We start from the raw sequence: 20481 nt of genomic DNA on the forward strand, positions 1-20481 counted from the left end.
CCTTGGCCTGGCTCTCAATCCACTGAGCCACCTACCTGCCATCTATATTCTGTACCTTTAATTCATATCCTTTTCACCTGGTTTCAGAAAAATTAATAGCTCAATATCATATATAAAATACTTGTTATATAGCCATTTTAAACAATTTGTTTATATTACTGAAAAAGTTTCTAACAGATAAAAAATAAAAATAAAAATAACATTAAGTTACATTAAATCTGAAAATATTATGTGGACTTTGCCATCTATTTTCTTTGTAAGGATCCATTGTCATTTAGAGATGTATTTTTTCTTTCTAAATATATATTAAAAATAGCATGTTTGTATGGAATAATTATTCCTAAAAATAATACTGCTTTTCCAATAAGTAAACATACTATTTACTTGAATTAAACCATACCTTTTTAACAGGTTGTTAGTGATTGAAAACATTTAAAATATGTAATGCTTTTAGAAAATTATAAATTGACTTGTGAAGTATTTGATGCCAACAATGAAATGTCACATGTGAGCATTTGACAGAGGACAGACACAAACATGAGAACAGTGTGAAAACCCTCTATTTCCTTACTCTGTGCCAGTATAGGAGCTCTCTAGAGAGATTTGGAGGAGATTTTGTTAGCATTTTGGATTTAGTTGTTATTGATTTAGAACTTTAGAATCTGAATGATGATTATGAGTCGGTTTATTAGAGAGAATGTCAGAATCTCACTGGCATTGGTGGTTGTCCAATCAGCTAATTGGATTGCTGATGCTCCAACATCATCAGGGCTCAGTGATTCAGTAAGAAAATATAAGAACCAGGTAATGGCATCTGGATGTAGTTTGGTACCTTTGCCATTTTCCTGTTGCTTTCTACAGGTTCCTGAGATGGGGCTAAAAGCAAAAATTAACAAAAATAATAACAATAATTGGCATTTATATAGCACTTTAAGGTTTGCAAAGCACTTAAACAATTATCATCTCAGTTAAAGCAACCTTAGGGAGATGGGTGCTACTTTTGTTTTTGCAGATCAGGAAACTGTTACAGATGGAAGGAAGCTAAGTAACTTTCCTAGGGTCACACAGGTAGTAAGTGACTAAATCTGAATTCTAGTCTTCCTGATAGCACTCTATCTGTTGTGCCATTTAGCCACTTAGCTGCATCTCTGTCTCTTTCTCTGTCTTTTCTTTCTCTACCATATATACATAAATGCATACTTTATATATATACATATATGTTTGTTTGCAGACTTAAATATATTAATATTTGTTGTAATGTTTATTAGTAATCATCATCACAAATGGTGATTGTGTATAACATGAAAATAGGCTCTCTGGAGATCCCTCCCCTTATTTTTCTGTGGGCTATGGGAATATCTTGGATCGCTGAGAATCATTAGTGGATCTATCTGCCTGGGATAATATTGACTCAGCATCTTTTGAGATATTTTCTTCCTTTAGAGATAGAGCACATCCTTTTGAATGAAAGTTGAATCAGAAAGAAGAAAATCTACTTTCAGAATATGACTTATAGTAAAGGAAATGCTGGATTAAGAATAATAATATACCTTTTAGATAAAATTATAATTTAAAGACTATATTTGCAGAAACAAAAATACCTTCTTGACATTTACTTTAATTTTTAACACTATTCAACCTAACATTAATTTTATTTTAAAACTTTTCTGTTTCAAATAGGTTGTAGGAGGAAAGATGACTGAATCAGGTCGACTCTGTGCATTTATCACCAAAGTTAAAAAGGGAAGTTTAGCTGATACTGTGGGGCACCTTAGACCAGGTATGTTTGTCCTCTAGATCGTTTATTTGAGTCTTGAACAATATGAAAAATATAGTACTTTGGAATATTATCTGATTTGCCCCAAAATGCCCACTCATGTTCCATACAAATCTTCAGTTTGTAATGAATTATTAGGATTTATTAAATCACACTAGGTAAGATCATTTTTCATTCTTTAATCTTATACCCATGCTAGTTGATCTTCCTCTTCAGGTTGTAACGGTATTCTATTATAAACTCTGAATTGTGGGGAAATATAAATACAATATAGGGAATAAAACAAATTTAAGGGAAAAATGGAAATTTCTGGGAAACTCCCTCCCAAATCTGGATACATACACAGTCTAAATACAGGGACCAGAAATCTTTAAACAAGCAACTTATTTTGAATTTATGACGTCTAGAACTATAATCATACAAAGACATAATACAGATAATTTATCATAATATTCATTTCCCCTTTGTTTATTTCATGTTAAAATTGTCTTTGTTGTTTATGAATTTGCTAATTCTCCTGCCCAGTCATGTTTTCAGCCTCTGGAACTGCTCTATAGTGTTTTTTCTTTCCATAGTTTTGATTTTGTTTTGTGTAGTTCAGTGGGACCTGAGAATTTTAAAAATTCAATTCTTGAGGTTAATTTTTTTTCTAAGAAGATTATTACTGCTACAAACTACAGGTGATGAAGTATTAGAATGGAATGGAAGGCTACTACAGGGAGCTACATTTGAGGAAGTTTACAACATTATTCTAGAATCTAAACCAGAGCCACAAGTGGAACTTGTGGTTTCAAGACCTATTGGGTAAGTTGATTTTTCAATGTCTTTACATTTCCAGTTATGATTCAATTTGATTCAATAATAAAAAAAATGTTTATGCTCCTTACCACATAACGAATCTAAAACACTTTCCTAATCATGTTTAAAAAATTGAATTTTGTACCCCCCATATATCTATATCTATATCTCTCACCTGCTGTCATCCTTGGAGCTCCTTCCATCAAATGATTATCATCTGAATTAATTCTCTAGGGCTGAATAATCTCCCACCAACCCACTCTTTTTTCTCCCATCCCTGTGATACTACCGTGGATCAAATCCACCCCCTTCTCTCTCACGTTAGCCACTTTTCAGGATATGATGCTTGGTCACTCATCCCCATCGACCTCAATCCTATCCCTACAATGTCCTACCTTAGGTATAACTGCCCTTTTCATTGTACCCTCTAAACACCCGCTATGTAATTAACAAATTTCCCTTCATTATAGATCTTGTCTTCTTGTGTTCCTTACATCTTCTAGCCCTCATGGATACCTGTCTCCTACTAGATGATACTTCTCTCTCCATGCCATTTGCACATTTTCTCATATATCTCCCCCTACCCACTCATGAGCCTTGAGATAGAGTTGTATTATTCCTTGCTCCCTATTGTCACTCTTAAAGTGAGTCCTTTGTAAATTATCCAGTTCAAATCTTTGTCCAAGGGCTAATTCCCAGTGACTCCTAGTAATGGAATTATAAAAATTACATGTCTATGCCTATTAGTATTGATTTGTTCATCTGATGATCCTTTGGCATAATAACTGCTTTGTTCTTTTATTATAACATTTGCATTCTTTTGATCAATTAACTGAGAGAGAGTAAATAAATGAAAAATACTAGAAAAAAATGCAAGAAAACTTTGCCATCAATATCATTTAGCTTTTAATAATGTGTGATGACAAAATGAAGACTTAAATATGTAACAGAGTTTAATAAAAATAAGTCCTACACTTGGATTCAAAGAATCAGTTCATAATTATAAGATGAGGGACACAGAAGGTTATCTGATAAAAGTTTGGAGGATTTAGTGGAATTTAACTCAGTACGAGTTGGCAATGTAACCAGGCAGCTAAAAAGGAAAAAAATACTCTCATCTCAGGTAATATTAAGAAAAGTGGAATATAAAGAATGAATGAGGATTCATGGTCCAATTTAATATGCCTCTCAAGTATCATGTTTAGTTTTGAGCACCACACTTTTTAAAGGACACTGACAAATTCGAAGGTCCAAAGGACAATCAAGAGATTAGAAGATATGAGATCTTGCTTCATGAGGCAATTGAAGGAAATGGGGTAACGAAGCTTTACAGAACTCTAATTGAGGGATTATACTTGTTCTTCTTTGAATCAGCATGTAGAATTATGAGAAATGGGATGGAAGTTTCAGGGAGGCAAATGTAAGCTTGTTAAAAAATAAATTCCTAATGATCAGAACTAAACAAAAGTATTGTGCATTGTCTCAGAAGGCAATAGTTTTCTTATAGCAGATGACCCTTTGTTGGGGTTATTAAGGAGATATGTGTAGATATGGGCAGGTAGGTGGCTTAGTGGTTAAAGTGCAGGGCCTGGAGTCATGACTCATTTCCCTAAATTCAGATTAGATCTCTGACACTCATATGTAAAATGAGCTGAAGATGAAAATGGTAAATAATTCTACTCTTTCCCAGGAAAACCCAAATGAGGTCAAGTCAGATATGAGTGAAAGAAAAGAACAACAGCAACATATATGGATTGTACTAGAATACCTCTGAAGTCCCAACTCTTTTGATTTTGTAGAGTTAATTCCTGAATGATAAGGCTTTTATTATCATTCTTTCTTTAGCTTTAGACTAAAAAACTTACTATCTGTATAAATATTGAAAATTATATGAGGTTGGCATAAGAAATCCTCAACACATGAAACCATGTTAGGACACCTTTATGAAGGTAGTCTTCAAGCCCTATTAAAAGTTTGTAAGCCAAGACAAAGATAAAAAGAAACAATAAATCTCATAAAAGTTATATAAACAGTAGTGAAGTATAATCATTTTCTCATTCAAGCACTTATTAGCTATTTTGTGAAAAGAAATAATATATAATGAATCAATACATATATTAATAAATATGTGACCACTAGATTGTGCAATGTATAGAGTACTGGGCTTAGAATCAGGAAGTCTCATCTTCATGAATTTAAATCCAGTCTCAGATGCTTACTAGATGTGTGACCTTGGGCAAGTCACCAAACCTTGTTTGCCTTGGTTCCTCATCTAAAAAATGAGCTGGAGAAAGAAATGTAAAAACACTCCACTATATTTGCCAAGAAATTCCCAAATGGGGTCAGGAAGAGGCCGATAGGACTGAAAAATCACTGAACATCAATTATTAAGTACAATGGAAATGTAAGGTTCAGGGTAGAAATAAAGAAAGCATTTTAATGTTGAATCTCCCGTTTCCATGACTTTTTAAATATTAGGGCTCTATGTATTTTGCTTGTTCAACTGATAGAGATTTTGAATTATGTTGATTCATTTCACCAACACTAAGTATGTGTGATGTGTAAGGCACTATACTTATGACTAGGGATATAAAGACAAAATGAAACATTTCTTTACTTCAAGAAGTTTACATTCTAGTAGGGAATACAACTTGAACAAAGTCATTTGAAGAGGAGGAGAACACTAGAAATTGGGCGGATTGCAGAAGTTTCTTAACTGAAGGTGGCACCTGACCTGAAGCTTGAATGAAGATAATCATTTCATTCCACTGAAACGTTTTGCAAAGTGCCTCACTCATAAAGCTTCCTCCACTTTGTCCTATTTTCCTAACCTCTGACATGCTTTATAGTCAATTGATAGTTTGAGGTTTGAAAGTAAAATCTTTAAGGAGACTTCCATATGTCATGATTTTAATGTAATAATTTGTCATTTCTACATTTTTGTTTAATGTTTGGGAATATTATTGTAGATAGCTATAAACTGATCTTGAGATATATCACATAGTACATTAAATTACTTGACCTAATACATCTATCCTGGTTTAAACAAAAATGTCCTTTATTTTTCCATAGTAAGAAATGGAGAACTTTTCAAGTGGATCACATATTATTGGAGATATATATATATACACACACACATATATACATACATATATATACAAGCATATATATATGTATGTATATATGTAACTCCTTCATATATAATATTATTATATATATTTACATATATGCATAGTCTATTAATGGCCAAGATATTATTTGTACTGATGCTTTAAAAAGCTTCCTATTTTCTCTTTTTTTACCTTTCAGAGACATCCCCAGAATCCCTGATAGTTCACATGCACAACTGGAGTCCAGTAAGTTTCATTTTTTAAAAAATGAGAATATTATAGATTTTATCATAAATTAATTCAATAATTTTCTCTATTTGTAAGTAATTATACAGTGTGATAAGCATAGTACACAATAGCATAACCACAGAAATATATAAATATTGTCCCATGTAGAACAAAAAGTATTGTTTTTAAAAAATTTAAAATTTAAAAAAATTTACCTTTAAAATATTAGATTAACTACTTGGCAGTAAAACTTATAGTGTAACTACTTTTGCAAATAGTGTCTGATTAGATTACGGAGCTTGGTAACAGTATTCAGAGGAGAAAGAATACTCAATTATTTAAAAAAATTTCTTAAAACAAACTAATGAATAATTTAATCAATATGTAGTTTTGCCAAGTCTGTGAAAAAATATTTCTATAAATAAATAAACAAATATATTTTGGGGAAATCTTAGCATTCAGCTTTACTCTACTATTCTAGATAAGTAATTAGGAAGAAGCATACCTAACACTTAGAATATATGGATTCAACTCTTGCCTGTGATACTTATGATCTATGTAATGTAGGGCAAGTTATGTAAGCTTCCTGAGCTTCTGTTTGCTCATCTGAAAAATGGGGTGTTTGAGTTAGGCGACCTCTGAGTATTCTTTTTAAATTTATAATCTTAATTCTCATAATTTGTTTGAGTCTTAAATAGTAGCCTAGGGCACCACTGTGTGTTTAAGTGAACTGCCAAGTAGATTGAATTAATATTGCTATATTATGATAGAAATGTTCTCTTATGTTCATGTTCCAGTTAACACAACATAATAGGGCCTCGGCAAATGTTTTTTAATTGAGCACTCCTGGAACAGCATCAGGGAAACCCTGAGGCTAGAAGGCAGTACTACAGAGCACAGTCTAAGTGGAATCATTGGTTCTGAAATTCCCATTACAACAGAGAACTTTGAAAATATCTCAATCTTCAGAATTCTGTAACATAGATATTTTATATAGTTTTCAAAGTTGCATTGCTAAGTACAAATGAAAAAAAACAACAACACTGTTTCTACTCTAAATGCAAAATTATCATTTCAGGCTCCAGCTCATTTGAATCACAAAAAATGGATCGCCCTTCCATTTCTGTTACTTCTCCCATGAGTCCAGGAATGTTGAGGGATGTTCCACAATTCTTATCTGGACAACTCTCAGTATGTAATCACTGCAATAATTTTTCTTGCTTTTTGAAATGTTAATACTTTTAAACATGATGCTAGTTTGTGGCAAAACAAATTCTTGCTAGAATATGACGTTTCATTATACAATCTTAGCTCTTCATTTAAAGGGCATTATACTTCCCCTACCCCCATTTATTGGTTCAAATGAAAAGATCTCTTTATTTGACCTAGATTCTCTGGAATTTAAAGAGTGCTAACTTTTCTTTTTCTGCATTTAAGCCTTTTATCTCCTACTGTCAAAACATTCAGGGTTATGGTCTTTTGTTCTCTATTCCATGGTAGCTAAATCTCATCCTCAGACATATAAAGGAGGTAAAATGTTATATTATATAAAGGTTCTGTTTAAACTAGAGGAATCTGTTATGTACATTCTTCCTTTTTATTTCTAAAAATTGTGTATGAATTTTTAGAATATCAGTAAGCTATAAACCTATAAATAAAAAACTATATGTAGTTATAGAGCAACGTTAGACTATTTCCCCAACTAATGAGGCATAGGGATGAGTGGGGCAACGTTTTTAATCTATTACTCATTCCATGACATATGTACTCATGATATTTCTGAACTCTAAAATAATGCAAAATGTACTTTTCAAATCAGAAAACCCTTTGAATGTATAATCCTATTTACTTCAGTTTTCATATCAATATTGTTTACTACTTTTAAGAATATTAGTTTTAAAAATGTAGAGCTTAATGATACTTCTAAGGAATTTAAATGACTTTGAACTATAAGACATTAAAATTCAAATTAAATCCTCAAAATTCAGACATTAAATGATTTGTTTTGAGTAAAATATCCCTAAAATATTTTTAAGAGGAAAGAATACTATTCTCTTTTTTTAAATAGGCATGTCACAGCTAATATAGTAAAAGTTAGTCATTTTGTTTTCTTAAAATATAATATTCATGAATTATAAAAAATGAAAGAAAAAAAGCTTAAATAAATTTTTGTTCAAGATCCCTGACCCTTTTTCTAGAATTTGTCTTAATTTGTGAGATTATAGAAAATATAAACAGAGGGTAAAAGAATGGCATTATAAAAATCAAATAATTTAATGTAAAATCATTTTGATTGACTGACTTGTCATCTAATATGTTTCCATCAGATAAAATGATTACAATAAAGTTATTTCAAAAAGGAGATGGATTCTGCTAATATTGATGTCTCCCATTCCACTCCATTCTCTTATTTTTTTCTCTAACTAAAATGTCTTTTTTCTTTCTCATGGTAATGGTATATGCCGTATTTTCCTTAATAGGTTTTAGCTAATTATTCTCAAAAGGAAACTGCCAAAATAAAGGAAATGATATAATCATAAAAAGCTGATTGAGATAAGGGGAGAGAAGTAAAGAGAATAAGCTTTGATAAAGTAGATGCCATGGCCAAGCTCTGTGCTTTTTAACAAATCTCAGCTCATTTGATTCTCAGGATAATGCTGCAAGATAGGTGCTAGTACTATCTCAATCTTATAGTTGGGTAAACTAAGGCAAACAGTGCTTAATTGACTTGCCCAGGTCACACAACTATTAAGTTTGTAAGGCTAGACTTGGATTCAGGTTTTCCTAATTTTAAGCCCAGACCTCTATCTGCTGTGCTGCCACCAGCCACTCCATACAGGATTGCATATGTGCATTGTGATTCTACTGTCTCATGATCCTATCAAATTTCTTATATTTAAAAATGAAACCCTTTCAAATTCCTGATCTTTAAAAGAGATTGAATTAGTCCAGTGAATATACTAATCCTTACCTTTGGGAGAATATCTAGTACATACCATTTTACTCTAGATTCAGACTTCCTTGAAACATGACTAAAGATAAAGATAAGATTGGAAAAGTTTTGAAGCTATGTCTAACCTTAAGTATATAGATTTCCTATTTATTTCTTCAGAATTATTATAAAAGTTTGCTTAAAAGCCATAGAATCTTAGTTTGACATATGTGTCATTATCATGTCCTTATGATCTGAAAGCAGTAGGTTCTGTATTCAAGTCTCTATTAGGAAGCTAGTCATTTTCCTTCTCCCTACAATTGTTTCTGAAATTAGTTTGAATCTTCCTTTTGTGTCCAAGAGGACACTAGCAATATGTTTACCTGGATAAAGAGGGATACTTCATTATTTTCTTTTCGAGGAAGTCTTAGACTAAAAAAATTAGCTGAGAGAAGTCTCTGGATGATGAAATCCATTGCAGTTTGCTTTATCATCCATTTATGTTAAAGTCTTTAAACATTCTGATTGTTATTATTCCAGGACATTCCTAAAAGATTGCCTCTAACATATATGGTGACTATCAGAATTAGTTTGGGCCAAGGTTGGGAGTAAGCCAGTGCATACCAGCTAAACTACATATTAATCCAATCCCTTAAAGAAATCATTTTATTTTTGCTAATTTTTCTTTGTGTTTCTCCTTTTTGCTTATTTTTATTTGATTTTCAGAATTAATATTCTCTTCTCTAGTGAGGAAAAATTCATTTTTGAACTTTTGAACAAATAATTAGATGAGGTAGTGTTCAGGTAACTTTAGATTGTATTAAAGTGAAATATAACATTTTAAAACTTTTCAAATTTATAAAAAATACAGAGAAATTGATTTTCTAGTAGAAGAGGCAGACCAAAACAAACATTTATTGAAGATAATACTTCACTTTATTTATACGTCTGTGGTTTGATTTTTCATTCTGATTTTTTGCACATATATTTTGTTTTAGAAAAAAATTCTGTCATTTCTCATTATTTATTCATACATATCTATCTGTATGCATCCTTTCAATGGACATACCTGATTGGAGAATATTTGTCCTCATTCTCTTACACCTCTCTCTTTTCTTTTTTTTAAAACCAAAGTTGTCATTGAACTTTGAATCTATTTGTTTCATTCCTGGTTATTTCGACAGTGGTGCATGAAAGGATTGTCCTGGACACAACACAGCAGTGAGTAGTAGGAAATGGTCTTAAAAAGCATGAAAAGAACCGAAGTATACAAATTTAAATTCTACAAATCAATCAGAAGATCGTGCCCATTTTGCCTTAAATGGATCAACTTATATAACTGACAATAGGCCACTTAGTACCTCACTTTTGCTTGTTTTCAATTATTAAAGTATTATGCCATGCATATTTATTAACACTGTTTAAGTAATTAGTTTCAAATAAATTTATGTTTCTGAAGATACTAGTGGGTGGATTTCAGAAAGCTGCAAGAGCTTATGAGGAGTTGACACTATCTTTAGTTTTTTGAAGCTAGTAAAAAAGACTGGTGTATTTAATGAGAATGTAATTTCTTTTTTAAAGTTTTAGAAGATTTACTTCCATAGCCTCCTCATCTCTATTTTTCCTTTGTATTTTTGGTTGCAACCAAAGAGAGCTGGAGGAAAGGGGAAGAAAATCTAACCTCTCCTAATATTTACTATCTGCATCTTGGTCAAATTTTTTTAGCCACTCTTGGTCCTCCTCAGTTTCTTATTTTGTAAAATGAGGGGTTGGATTAGATGACCTATGAGAACCCTTTTAACTCTAGATCTGTATATGAGAACATTATTTTAATTTGTCACTTATTCTGTCACTTTCCTCAGGAGCTTTATTAAACCTTGAGGTTCATCTCCATTTAGTGAATAACTGTGAGGTACTGAGAGAAAAAGAGATAATTAACAAAGTTAATTGTATCGTAAAGCTCTTAACATTTCTTATTTCTTTTGCTACTTTCTCCATACTTAATATGGCAGACTGCTTACTTAGGGAGAGACTGCTTATATTTCTGAGAGAAGCAGGAGAGAGAAAAAGGGGGGAGGGCAGAGAGACAGACAGAGACAGAGAAGCAGAGAGTATTTTTCCAGGTAGTTTTAACTATTTACATTTAAGACTTCCTTTCTTTTCAGCTTACAAATTTTGTCTTTCATGTTTAGGGGGATTTAAGAGGATAAGAATCAGGCAATTACTTCTTACTAGTATATTGTTCCTCTTTGCTGTTGGAATTGAAAATGCTGATAGTACTTTACCTCTGTATTTGGGAAAATGGGAGAGAAATAAGAAATGAGTAGAAAATTGAATCAGGAGATGCTGATCATGTACAATAGACTGAGTGCTCATTAACTCTTCTTCAATCTTAATCAGTATAAATGAGTGATCTATTTATTTTTTTCCTAGGATAAAGCACATATATTCTGATTAGAATATGTCCACTAGTACCTGTTTCAAATTACAGGATTAAATTACAGATTAATCATTATTTTACAGGTGTAACATCAAATTACAGATTAAATGACAAAAGAAGGGGGAAACTTATGGATAAATTACCTTTTTTCTTAATTTCAACCTCAGGATGCTGTAGTTAAGTGAATATAAGGGTAGAAGTTAGGACAGAATGGCTATGCCACCAGTTTGATATGTGACTATAGGATTATTATATTTCTCTGGGCCTTATATTTTTTCTTGTGTAAAATGGGATATTGCTTAATTTCTATATCTTGCCATTAGGCTCAAAAGAAACAATAGCTATGAAAATTTTTTGTTATCTTATGAAAATCCATAAAATGCTTTTTCTAGTCTGAGTACTAGTAATTATTTCCTTTTTCTATGAATAATTGTTAAGTAAAAATGTTTTAGATTATTTGAAGAGATAAAATAACTTAATAAAATTCAATGCTAAATGGAATTATAAACATACTTCTATCATATAATCTTTGATAATTCTTTTAATACTTAATTTTTTAGGTCTGACTCATTCTGAAAACAATGGCTATCATGGACTGCTTTTATTAATATATCTATTATACATTTTCATACAATTTTTTTCAGTTTTTCTCATGGTTCTTCAATATTGTCAGTTATTTAGTTAATGTAATGGTTAAATGTTGAAATACTTTTTTATTTGATTTCTAAAACTCAGCTTTTGTGGACCACTTGAAACTTTGTACTTAGAAGATTCAAGCCTGAATAAGTCATTTCTCATTCATTCTTATTTCATGTTACTTTATTTAAAGTGATTTTAAAATCTATTTCCAGTAAATTATAATTTTTACATATTAGTGGGTTTTTTGGGGGCAAATTTAATGTATACCCTCCATTAGAACATTTAAGTTTGGATATATACTGTAAGGGGGTAAATTGTTTTTAAGGTTATAGTCGTGTGTGTTGATTTTTACTTTTGGTCTTTTAGTTCCAGCGTGTTGTCCTTTTTGGTTTTGTTTTATTGCTTTTTTCTTTAATTTTGCTTACCAGAGCCAAAGCCTTAGTAGAAGAACAACGCCTTTTGTTCCTAGGGTTCAGGTAAAGGCCTTGTCTGCCTGAGAGAAACTAAAGTCGTGCTTAAAAAGTTTATTTATTTATTTTTGGAAAATGCATAGTAGGAAAATGTCATTGTTTTGGTATGTTGCTTTAACCTATATCATCTACTGAGCAGCTTGTAAAGTTCTGCATGGGGGTTGAAATATTGAATTTAATTTAAAGAGACTGGCTATGAGTTGTGTTACTGAGTTTTTTATGTATTCTGTATTTAAACTTGGGCTCCAGAGTGATATTGACTAAAGATTCCACACACATATATGTACACACATTAATACAGTAAAAGAAATAGCTAATTCTATGCTGTTCATCTTTGACCTTATTGTACTAAGGGTGCTGTCTCTTTAAATCATTCATTAGTATTTATATTAGTACTATATCCTTTTTTGCATTTTCCAATTAATAGCTCCTTGAGTAGAAGATTGGCAAATAAATTTGTACCTTGAACAAAAATATGGCTTTTGTTCCTATTATATATGAAACATTTTAAATATTTAAATAATAAAAATATAATATAGTTTTAAAGTATATTTTCATCATTTCATTGGTAATTTGCTTACATTTTTTGTAACATTTGGGTACACCTTATTTGCCTCTTTTCATTAGGAAATAGTAGATTAACTCAAATATAGGTTTTACTAATATTTCAGTGCTTCCCTTGCTTTGCTGCATGGTTTTTTTTTGGTTTTGAATATTACTTTTGTAAAAATATTTTATTTATTAAATAGTTCCTTGTTTGTACTAAACTACATGAACTTACTCCTGTTGGGCAGGCACTATGTAAAATATTCCAAAACGTTATTGCGATTAAGTTAAGATGATAATTCTTTAAAAACTAAAAAAGTTCTAATAACAAAAACCAAAATTCTTGGTGAAAAAGCCAAGAACAAATAAATTTGTCAAGTATATAATCTAATATTAAGATGAAATATTGATTCATTTTTTAAATCAACCAGCCAATTATTTTAATATATGAGTTAGAAGCACAGAGTGAAAATCTAAATATAAGCGAAAATAATTTAAGTAATGAAATTGTATCATCTTGCTAATGCAAGCTGGATATCTATTAAAACTTCAATGCAAATACTTTATTCTGTGACTAAAATAAAACTTAATGACACAAATTTAAAAAAAATTGACATTAAAATAAGAATATTATTCATGAAATATTTTGTATATAATTTGATTTTTTAAAAATAATCCATTTGAAGAATATAATTCATTAAAAGCCAAAAATACTATTTAAAAAATTTAAAGGTCAAACGCAAAATTTTTTCAACAAAATTATAGTGATATTAATAATTACCATTTCATATATGAAAATTAGAAAAGTGATAGATATTTAAATTTGAATGCTTCTGATATTTTATTCACATAGTTGACATACATTTTAAATAACTGAAAATAATTGAAATATATTTTAAAATTCAAAGCTGCTAAGAATTTTAAAGGAGGACAAAGCAACACTTTATAGTTAGAATCTCAGCTCACAGAAAGTTTTAAAGTTATAAAATTGTCTGATAATGGGGTTTATTCAGTTAAAGATTTTATTACTTCAGTTGGGAAATTCAGGTTGATTTGAAATATTTATCTCTAGTTTTTGCTATATTAAGGTGGTAAATATTCAGCATGGTAGAGAAATTTAAAAAAGAACCATTTGAAAATCATTGGGAATTGGGAAAGCCTCACTTTCCAATACTGCTATATTTCATTTAGAAGAAATATCATACCAGCAAACTGGATTTGTCAACATAAGACAGTAATAATAATTTTATAAGGCCTGAAAGATATAAGCCTATATTATTTCTTTAATGAAGAAACAGAATTATCTTTGTAGATCTTTTTTTCTCATAGGTTTGCCTCTGAGTATTTGAGGCTTTTTGCTTTTTGTAATATACATTTGTAAATTTTTAGTCTATGGTCATGAGGCACAAAATTACTTTTAATTTAATATTCTATTATAAACTTTTTAGACTTGGGTCAGCATTTGTTTTTAATGCAGTTTGATATTTGTTCCTTTACCACTATTTTAATATCTCATGAATGATAACATTTAAAGTTCAGTGACTTTTAAAAATTGAAGGCTGATCCTTTTTAATTTTAAAACAAGGTTAATCGAATGAGGAGTAGAAGTAAATAAATAAGGATGGGAATAGGGCCTCCTAATTTTTTCTGTGTAAGCACTATTCTCTGACAATTAAAATTACAATAGTCTGCTTAGCCTTAATTTTTTAGATCTTTTGGAGTCATATGTAAGAGCTAAACTTCTGATAGAGAGAACAGGTACATGAACTGCTTTGCAATGAAGGCATTTTTCCTTTTCCCCAAATTCTAATTTTCTTTCAGTTTCTGGCCTTCGGACAAAAGAAGAATATAGTTGTGAGTCAAGACGTGAATTTGATAGTTGCTACCATAATTTGTGGACTAGATCTAAACTATTGAAGGGTAGTTTAAAATGTCAATGCCAATGGATTCAGAAGTATGTAATTAGTTGCCAGCCTGACCTTGTACATCTGAGTTTATGTCAAGGTCCCTCATAAGAAACAAAATATTTTTGTTGCATTCTAAATCTATGACAAATTGATATTTCAAATAACAAAGCTTTCTAATTAAAATAAAGTTTACATACTGAAGAACCATTTTATAATTTTAGGGTCTGATAAATTAACAGTAAAGATTTATTGAAACTGCTACTTATTTTCCCTTTAAATCTTGGAATTGTCTCCTATATAATAATACTAAGTACTTCTAAAAATTCCTTTTGAACTATGTGAGCAACTTTCCAATGCAGAGTGCAGAAACATCTTTCTGCTACTTCTAAGCTATGACCTATGGCACATTCCAGATAAATTTTACCCCTGGTCATGATAAAATCATTTTTTAAAATTACACAAAAATAAGTGTTTAATTAGTACTACAAACATAATTCTAAGTAATTTCCATAGACTTCAAAATAAATTATGTATTTGATACATCTGAATTGACAAATTTAGTACATTGAAGTTATTATAGCATATCCTTTAATTTATTCCCCACCATAATTTGCAAATGGAATAGTATAATTTATATTCTGTGCTAATCCAAAAATAAGTTGGTCAAGGGGAAAGATAAACCTAATGGATGGGGTTTTAAACATTATACTATCCTATTAGAAATAAGGCCTTATTAATGTTTATTTTTCCTTTTCAGATAAAACTATGGTATGACAAAGTTGGTCATCAATTGATAGTTACAATTTTGGGAGCAAAGGACCTCCCTTCCAGGGAAGATGGAAGACCACGGAATCCTTATGTTAAAATTTACTTTCTTCCAGACAGAAGGTAGGGACAAAAGAAAAAAATAAAATATTTCTGGAAACAAGTGAAAAAAATCTTACAATACAAATGGGCTTAAAATCAAACTTGTGTTTTTCTGTCTGTCATGTCCAAATTTCCACATGAAAATGATATGCTCACAATTAATTTGATGTGGAAATATGTACTTTAAATGATATTTGTTTGGAAACTACTATTAAAGTCAGTAGATATAGTCAATACTTCAATAAATCTTTGACTTCAATGATGTGTGTATTCCCTCTGCCATTGTGGACTATAACACATTGATGCCTTCTTGTACTATGTGATTCTTGCCCAGGCAATCACATGGGACATAAAGGTGCTACCCAAAACACAGAAGAGCTTCCTATACTTCTTTAGCATTTATTTATAGTCCATTGGATTAATTATTTTCTTGAAATCTGTTGTAAAGGCTATTACATGTTAAGAGTGGGCCTTCAACTATGGTCTGACTCCCAAGTCTAGCACTTTTTTTCACTATGACATATTTCCTCTTAAGCACAATATTTGTAAATCAATTAATGAAGAAACAGTAGTGCCTGCTCTGTGCCAGAAAATTCTACTAGGCACTGAGGATAAAAAGACAAAAATTAAACTGTTCCTACCCCTAAGAAACTTAGACTGTATTAAAAGAGACAATATGCACATATATACATAAAATACACATATGAATACAATTCTGTATATTTAGAAGAGGCACCAATAGTCATGGGGATCATGAAGGGTCTTGTGGCAAAGCAAACATAGAATCATACATAATTCAGTGCAGTAACTTAACAGTTCTCAGTGAACACTCTCTACTCCTTTACCACACGATCTCATTTGATTTTCAACTTGCTTTTATGTGAATGAATGAATAATAATAAAATTATTATATTATTCCATTGCCCAATAAGCATTACTCCATACCAAATAATATTCACCACGGATCCATAAACTTGTTTTTATTATTCTACTATAACTAGTTGGCTTTATAATCCTATGTATTTTATTTTATACTTTAAAAAAATTATTCTGAGGTGGGGTCCATAGGCTTCACCAGATTACCAATAAGGTGCATATAAAAAATGAATAAGAGCTCCCCCCTTATACCATCTGATTGAAAATGTTAACACTAGTCTAAAATCAACTTCTTCGGTATGTAACTAATTCTACATTTTCCAGTATTAATGTTAACTCAAATTTTTAAAAAGGCTTGAATGCTGTCAAAATTTTGCAGTTAGTTCATAATCTCCTTTTTATTTATATATGTCATATGGAGAGATTTTAAACCTTAATGAAAAAAGCAAAGGGGAGCTAACCTCTTGAGTCAAAAAGACTTAATTCTAAAACCACTTCTGAGAATATTGACTGTGTGATCTAGGGGAAGACACAGGTCTAGGGTAATAGAGAACCATTTTTTTTCTGTTGATTACATATATTTTATATTTAATCTTTAAAATTTTATGTAGCCCACAGAATGTCTACCCCATTAATATTTTATCTATTGGAAAAAGACTTCCCTTGGTTATTAAACAGCAGACTATTTCAAATGAATGAGAGAACAACTAAATACTATTGACCTGGTTGTTCCCATGGATTCAGTACATGATATCCTTCCTTTTAGTCCATTGTTCCAGGCCAGGTACACAGTGGTAAGGTTTGGAATTTGATGAGATTGAATCAACAAGGCAAATGCCCAAAAAACCCCAACACTTCTTCTAGATAAAAGTATAGATGCAGACACATAATGCAGTAACCAGCACAGTTTTACAACCCGCACCCCCATACCCTAGGAGGACATACCTAGATTAGTACCAATACAAATGTTAGTGAGGAATCTGGCAAGTGAGGAGGACTATACCTCTTCTCAGCACTGGCCTGTTTAGATTCATATCACCCAAAGGCAGGAGAAACAAATTTTGCCATTAGAAGTGGGTAGGATTATAATGCCTGATCTATAACTTGATAACAGTAGAGGTCCCTAAAAGCCAATACCTTAGTATGGCACTACTTACAATCATTATTTAAGATTTGTTATTTGACTATTTCACCTGGTATTTTAATAGTAACATGTGGCCAAATTATCCACTTAGGACTACAGGCCTGGAAAGAATGTGGTCATCTCACTTAATTTATGAATTTAACAATCAGTGTTGGTATGGGTCTTGGATTTAGTAGACCTAGATTCAGACCTGGACTCTCCCTCTTAATAGTTATGTAACAATGGAAAATCTCTGAAACTCATTGAGCTGTAGTTTTTTTCATTTGTGAAAAAGACCTCTTAAGACTTTTGTTAAGGAAATGTTTGTAAAGCTTTATATATAATTATAAGCCATTGTGATTATAATTTTATTGATGTCTAAAAGGCAAAAATAATCTATTGTTTAACCTGAAGGAAGTGTTTGTAACATAATTTTCCAATTTTGCTTTAGTAGTTTGTACTAAATACTAATTATATTGTGGCAAAGAGGCATTAATTAGCTATTATTAATTAGCTATTGGGTAATATGCAATAGGATCTGAAGCAGAAATAGTAATAGCTTAAAATAATTAATTTTTCAATAATCTATATGACCTTATTGATGTAAATACTCCATTAATCAATACTGGTGATGTTTGTCCATGCTTCTTTTTTTTTATGTGATTCTTCTGGCAGCCAGATTACTCAGTGAATACTCTATTGGACTTGGAGTGAGGATGACAAGTTCAAATATGGCCTCAGACACTTATTGGCTATGTGGCTTTGGGTGAATTATAAAATGTCTCTCTGTCTGTGAAACTTTAAAATGGGGAAAATAATAGCATCTTCTATGCAGAATGGTTATGAGGATCAAATAAAATAAAATTTGTAAGGTGCCTTGCAAATCATAAAGTACTACATAAAAAAATAGTAGATATATTAATCATGATTATCGTTATTACTCTGTATGCTCTACTTAATGAGCTGGAGACTTTTTTCTCATTTTTTTTATATTTCATGGGTACCACTGTGGCTTTTTGTCTGTTCAGCTATTATTTTTTGTGTTCCACATATGATGGCTCACTTTTTCCTATCATACTCTTCTTAAATGATTTCCATTATGCTACAATCTACTTACACTCAGCATGCAAATCTGTACTGCCTTTTTTTTCAACAACTTTTGCCTCTTTAGAGATTGTGGTATTGTAAGATTTATAACAATACAAAATCAAAAAGACAACATTTCTTTTGTATTTTTACCCAAATACCTTCTCAATAATTTTTCAGAGGAATAATCCACTTTTAATATGTATTAAAAAAAAAAACAAATTTGCTGGATGACATAGGTGGTCCTTCCTCTCCAGTATTTTGCCTCTGACAGGGGTGGTACAAGCAGATATTTTAGTGAGACATCATGATGGTTAATAGTATCTTGAGTATGCTTCATTTCTTTTTGTGAGACAGTTATGTATTCATGAATTTAGGCAAATTCTTCATGATACTTCTTTTCATATAGTCAAATTATAAACCTAGTGACTAAACCATAAATATTAAGCATTTATTTATTCAAAGCCTTTGGCATGAAGATAACATAGACACTGTTCTGAGATTTTAGGCAAGTAGATAAGAAATAGGTGAAGTATAGATTTTAATAGGCTTTTGAAGAATGAAAGACCAGGGCATATGGTTCCCAGAGGGCTTCCTGTGTGTGTTAGTAACTTTCTTTTTTAGGTGACTCAAGAGGAAAAATGCTCCAAGGAGTATTGGGCTATCAAAAGAATTTGGAAAGAAAGAAGGCCCCTAATTTATTACAGTTTGCAGAGTAGTAGAGCAGATGGATGGGTGGTAGACGGATCAGAAAAGTGAGAGACTAAGTAAAAAAAGAACAATTAGGAAGTTAATACAAAAGTAAATGTTAGAGACATGCATGTTTGAACTAAAATGACTGTCAAGGAAACAAGGGAAGAGATTTGAGAGATGAAAAGAGAATAACCAAAAGTAAACAATTTATAGAATAAGTGGATGAGAAAAAGAAAAAGGATGGCTCTGAGATTGTAAACTCTAAGGATTTTGAAGCATTATGGAACCCTCAGTAGAAAATGGAAAGTTTCTAGAAAGGTCTATTGTTTTTTTTAATGGAAAATTAGAAAACAAAATCTTGATTAACTTTGAATAAACTTTTTACAGGTTTTTAAAAATAGTTTTATAGTTATAGAGCTGTGATTGCATTGGGGTAAAAAACTAGCTCTTTGCCCAAGGTTATATGGACAATATATTTCATCTGTTAGAACAGAATCCAGGTTTTTTTTTTTTGACAACCTAGATCTCCCTAATTCAGAGAACATTCACTATACTAGGTGATTTCTCCTTGAATAGATTACTGTATTAATTTATTAAGGCATGTCATCAACAAGGCTGACATAATAGGATTAAGTTAGTAAAGAGAGGAAATGAATAAAATCACTATTAGATTATTCCTTTTCTAAAAAAATATTAACTCCTTACCTTTTCTTTCTTCCATTTGTAAGGATAATTAAGTTTTAACTCCAGAGGAGGGGATTCTTAACCATATTTATGTTCAGGGACTCCTTTGGCAGTCTAGTGAAGTTTGTTTTCTACTATAGTTCGTTGCCTAGATTCATAACAAATGGAAATGGAGGGACAGAATTAGCATTTATAGTGTTTACTATATGCTAGGCACTGTACTAAATGCTTTTTATAAATATTTTATAAACATGTATAAATATAAGCTAATAAATAAAAGTATTTATAAATGTAAAATAAATATT

General features: G+C 31.0%; 1 protein-coding gene across 15 annotated transcripts in view; it reads left to right on the forward strand.

Annotated features, from left to right (window-relative positions):
* Nucleotides 1-20481, forward strand: part of RIMS2 (regulating synaptic membrane exocytosis 2) — a 505770-nt gene that overhangs the window by 124617 nt on the left and 360672 nt on the right. For 12 of the 15 annotated variants that reach the window (XM_044658240.1, XM_044658233.1, XM_044658241.1 and 9 more), the window contains exons 5-9: nt 1681-1780; nt 2458-2581; nt 5885-5931; nt 6992-7104; nt 15605-15735. In XM_044658240.1, coding sequence (XP_044514175.1) covers nt 1681-1780; nt 2458-2581; nt 5885-5931; nt 6992-7104; nt 15605-15735 — 515 coding nt within the window. Of the gene's footprint in view, nt 1-1680; nt 1781-2457; nt 2582-5884; nt 5932-6991; nt 7105-12352; nt 12401-15604; nt 15736-20481 lie in introns of all 15 variants that reach the window. The other 3 variants (XM_044658242.1, XM_044658245.1, XM_044658232.1) reach the window with 1 other exon arrangement.

This window comes from Gracilinanus agilis, chromosome 1 (genome assembly GCF_016433145.1).
Source record: "Gracilinanus agilis isolate LMUSP501 chromosome 1, AgileGrace, whole genome shotgun sequence".
In the NCBI taxonomy this organism is placed as follows: domain Eukaryota; kingdom Metazoa; phylum Chordata; class Mammalia; order Didelphimorphia; family Didelphidae; genus Gracilinanus; species Gracilinanus agilis.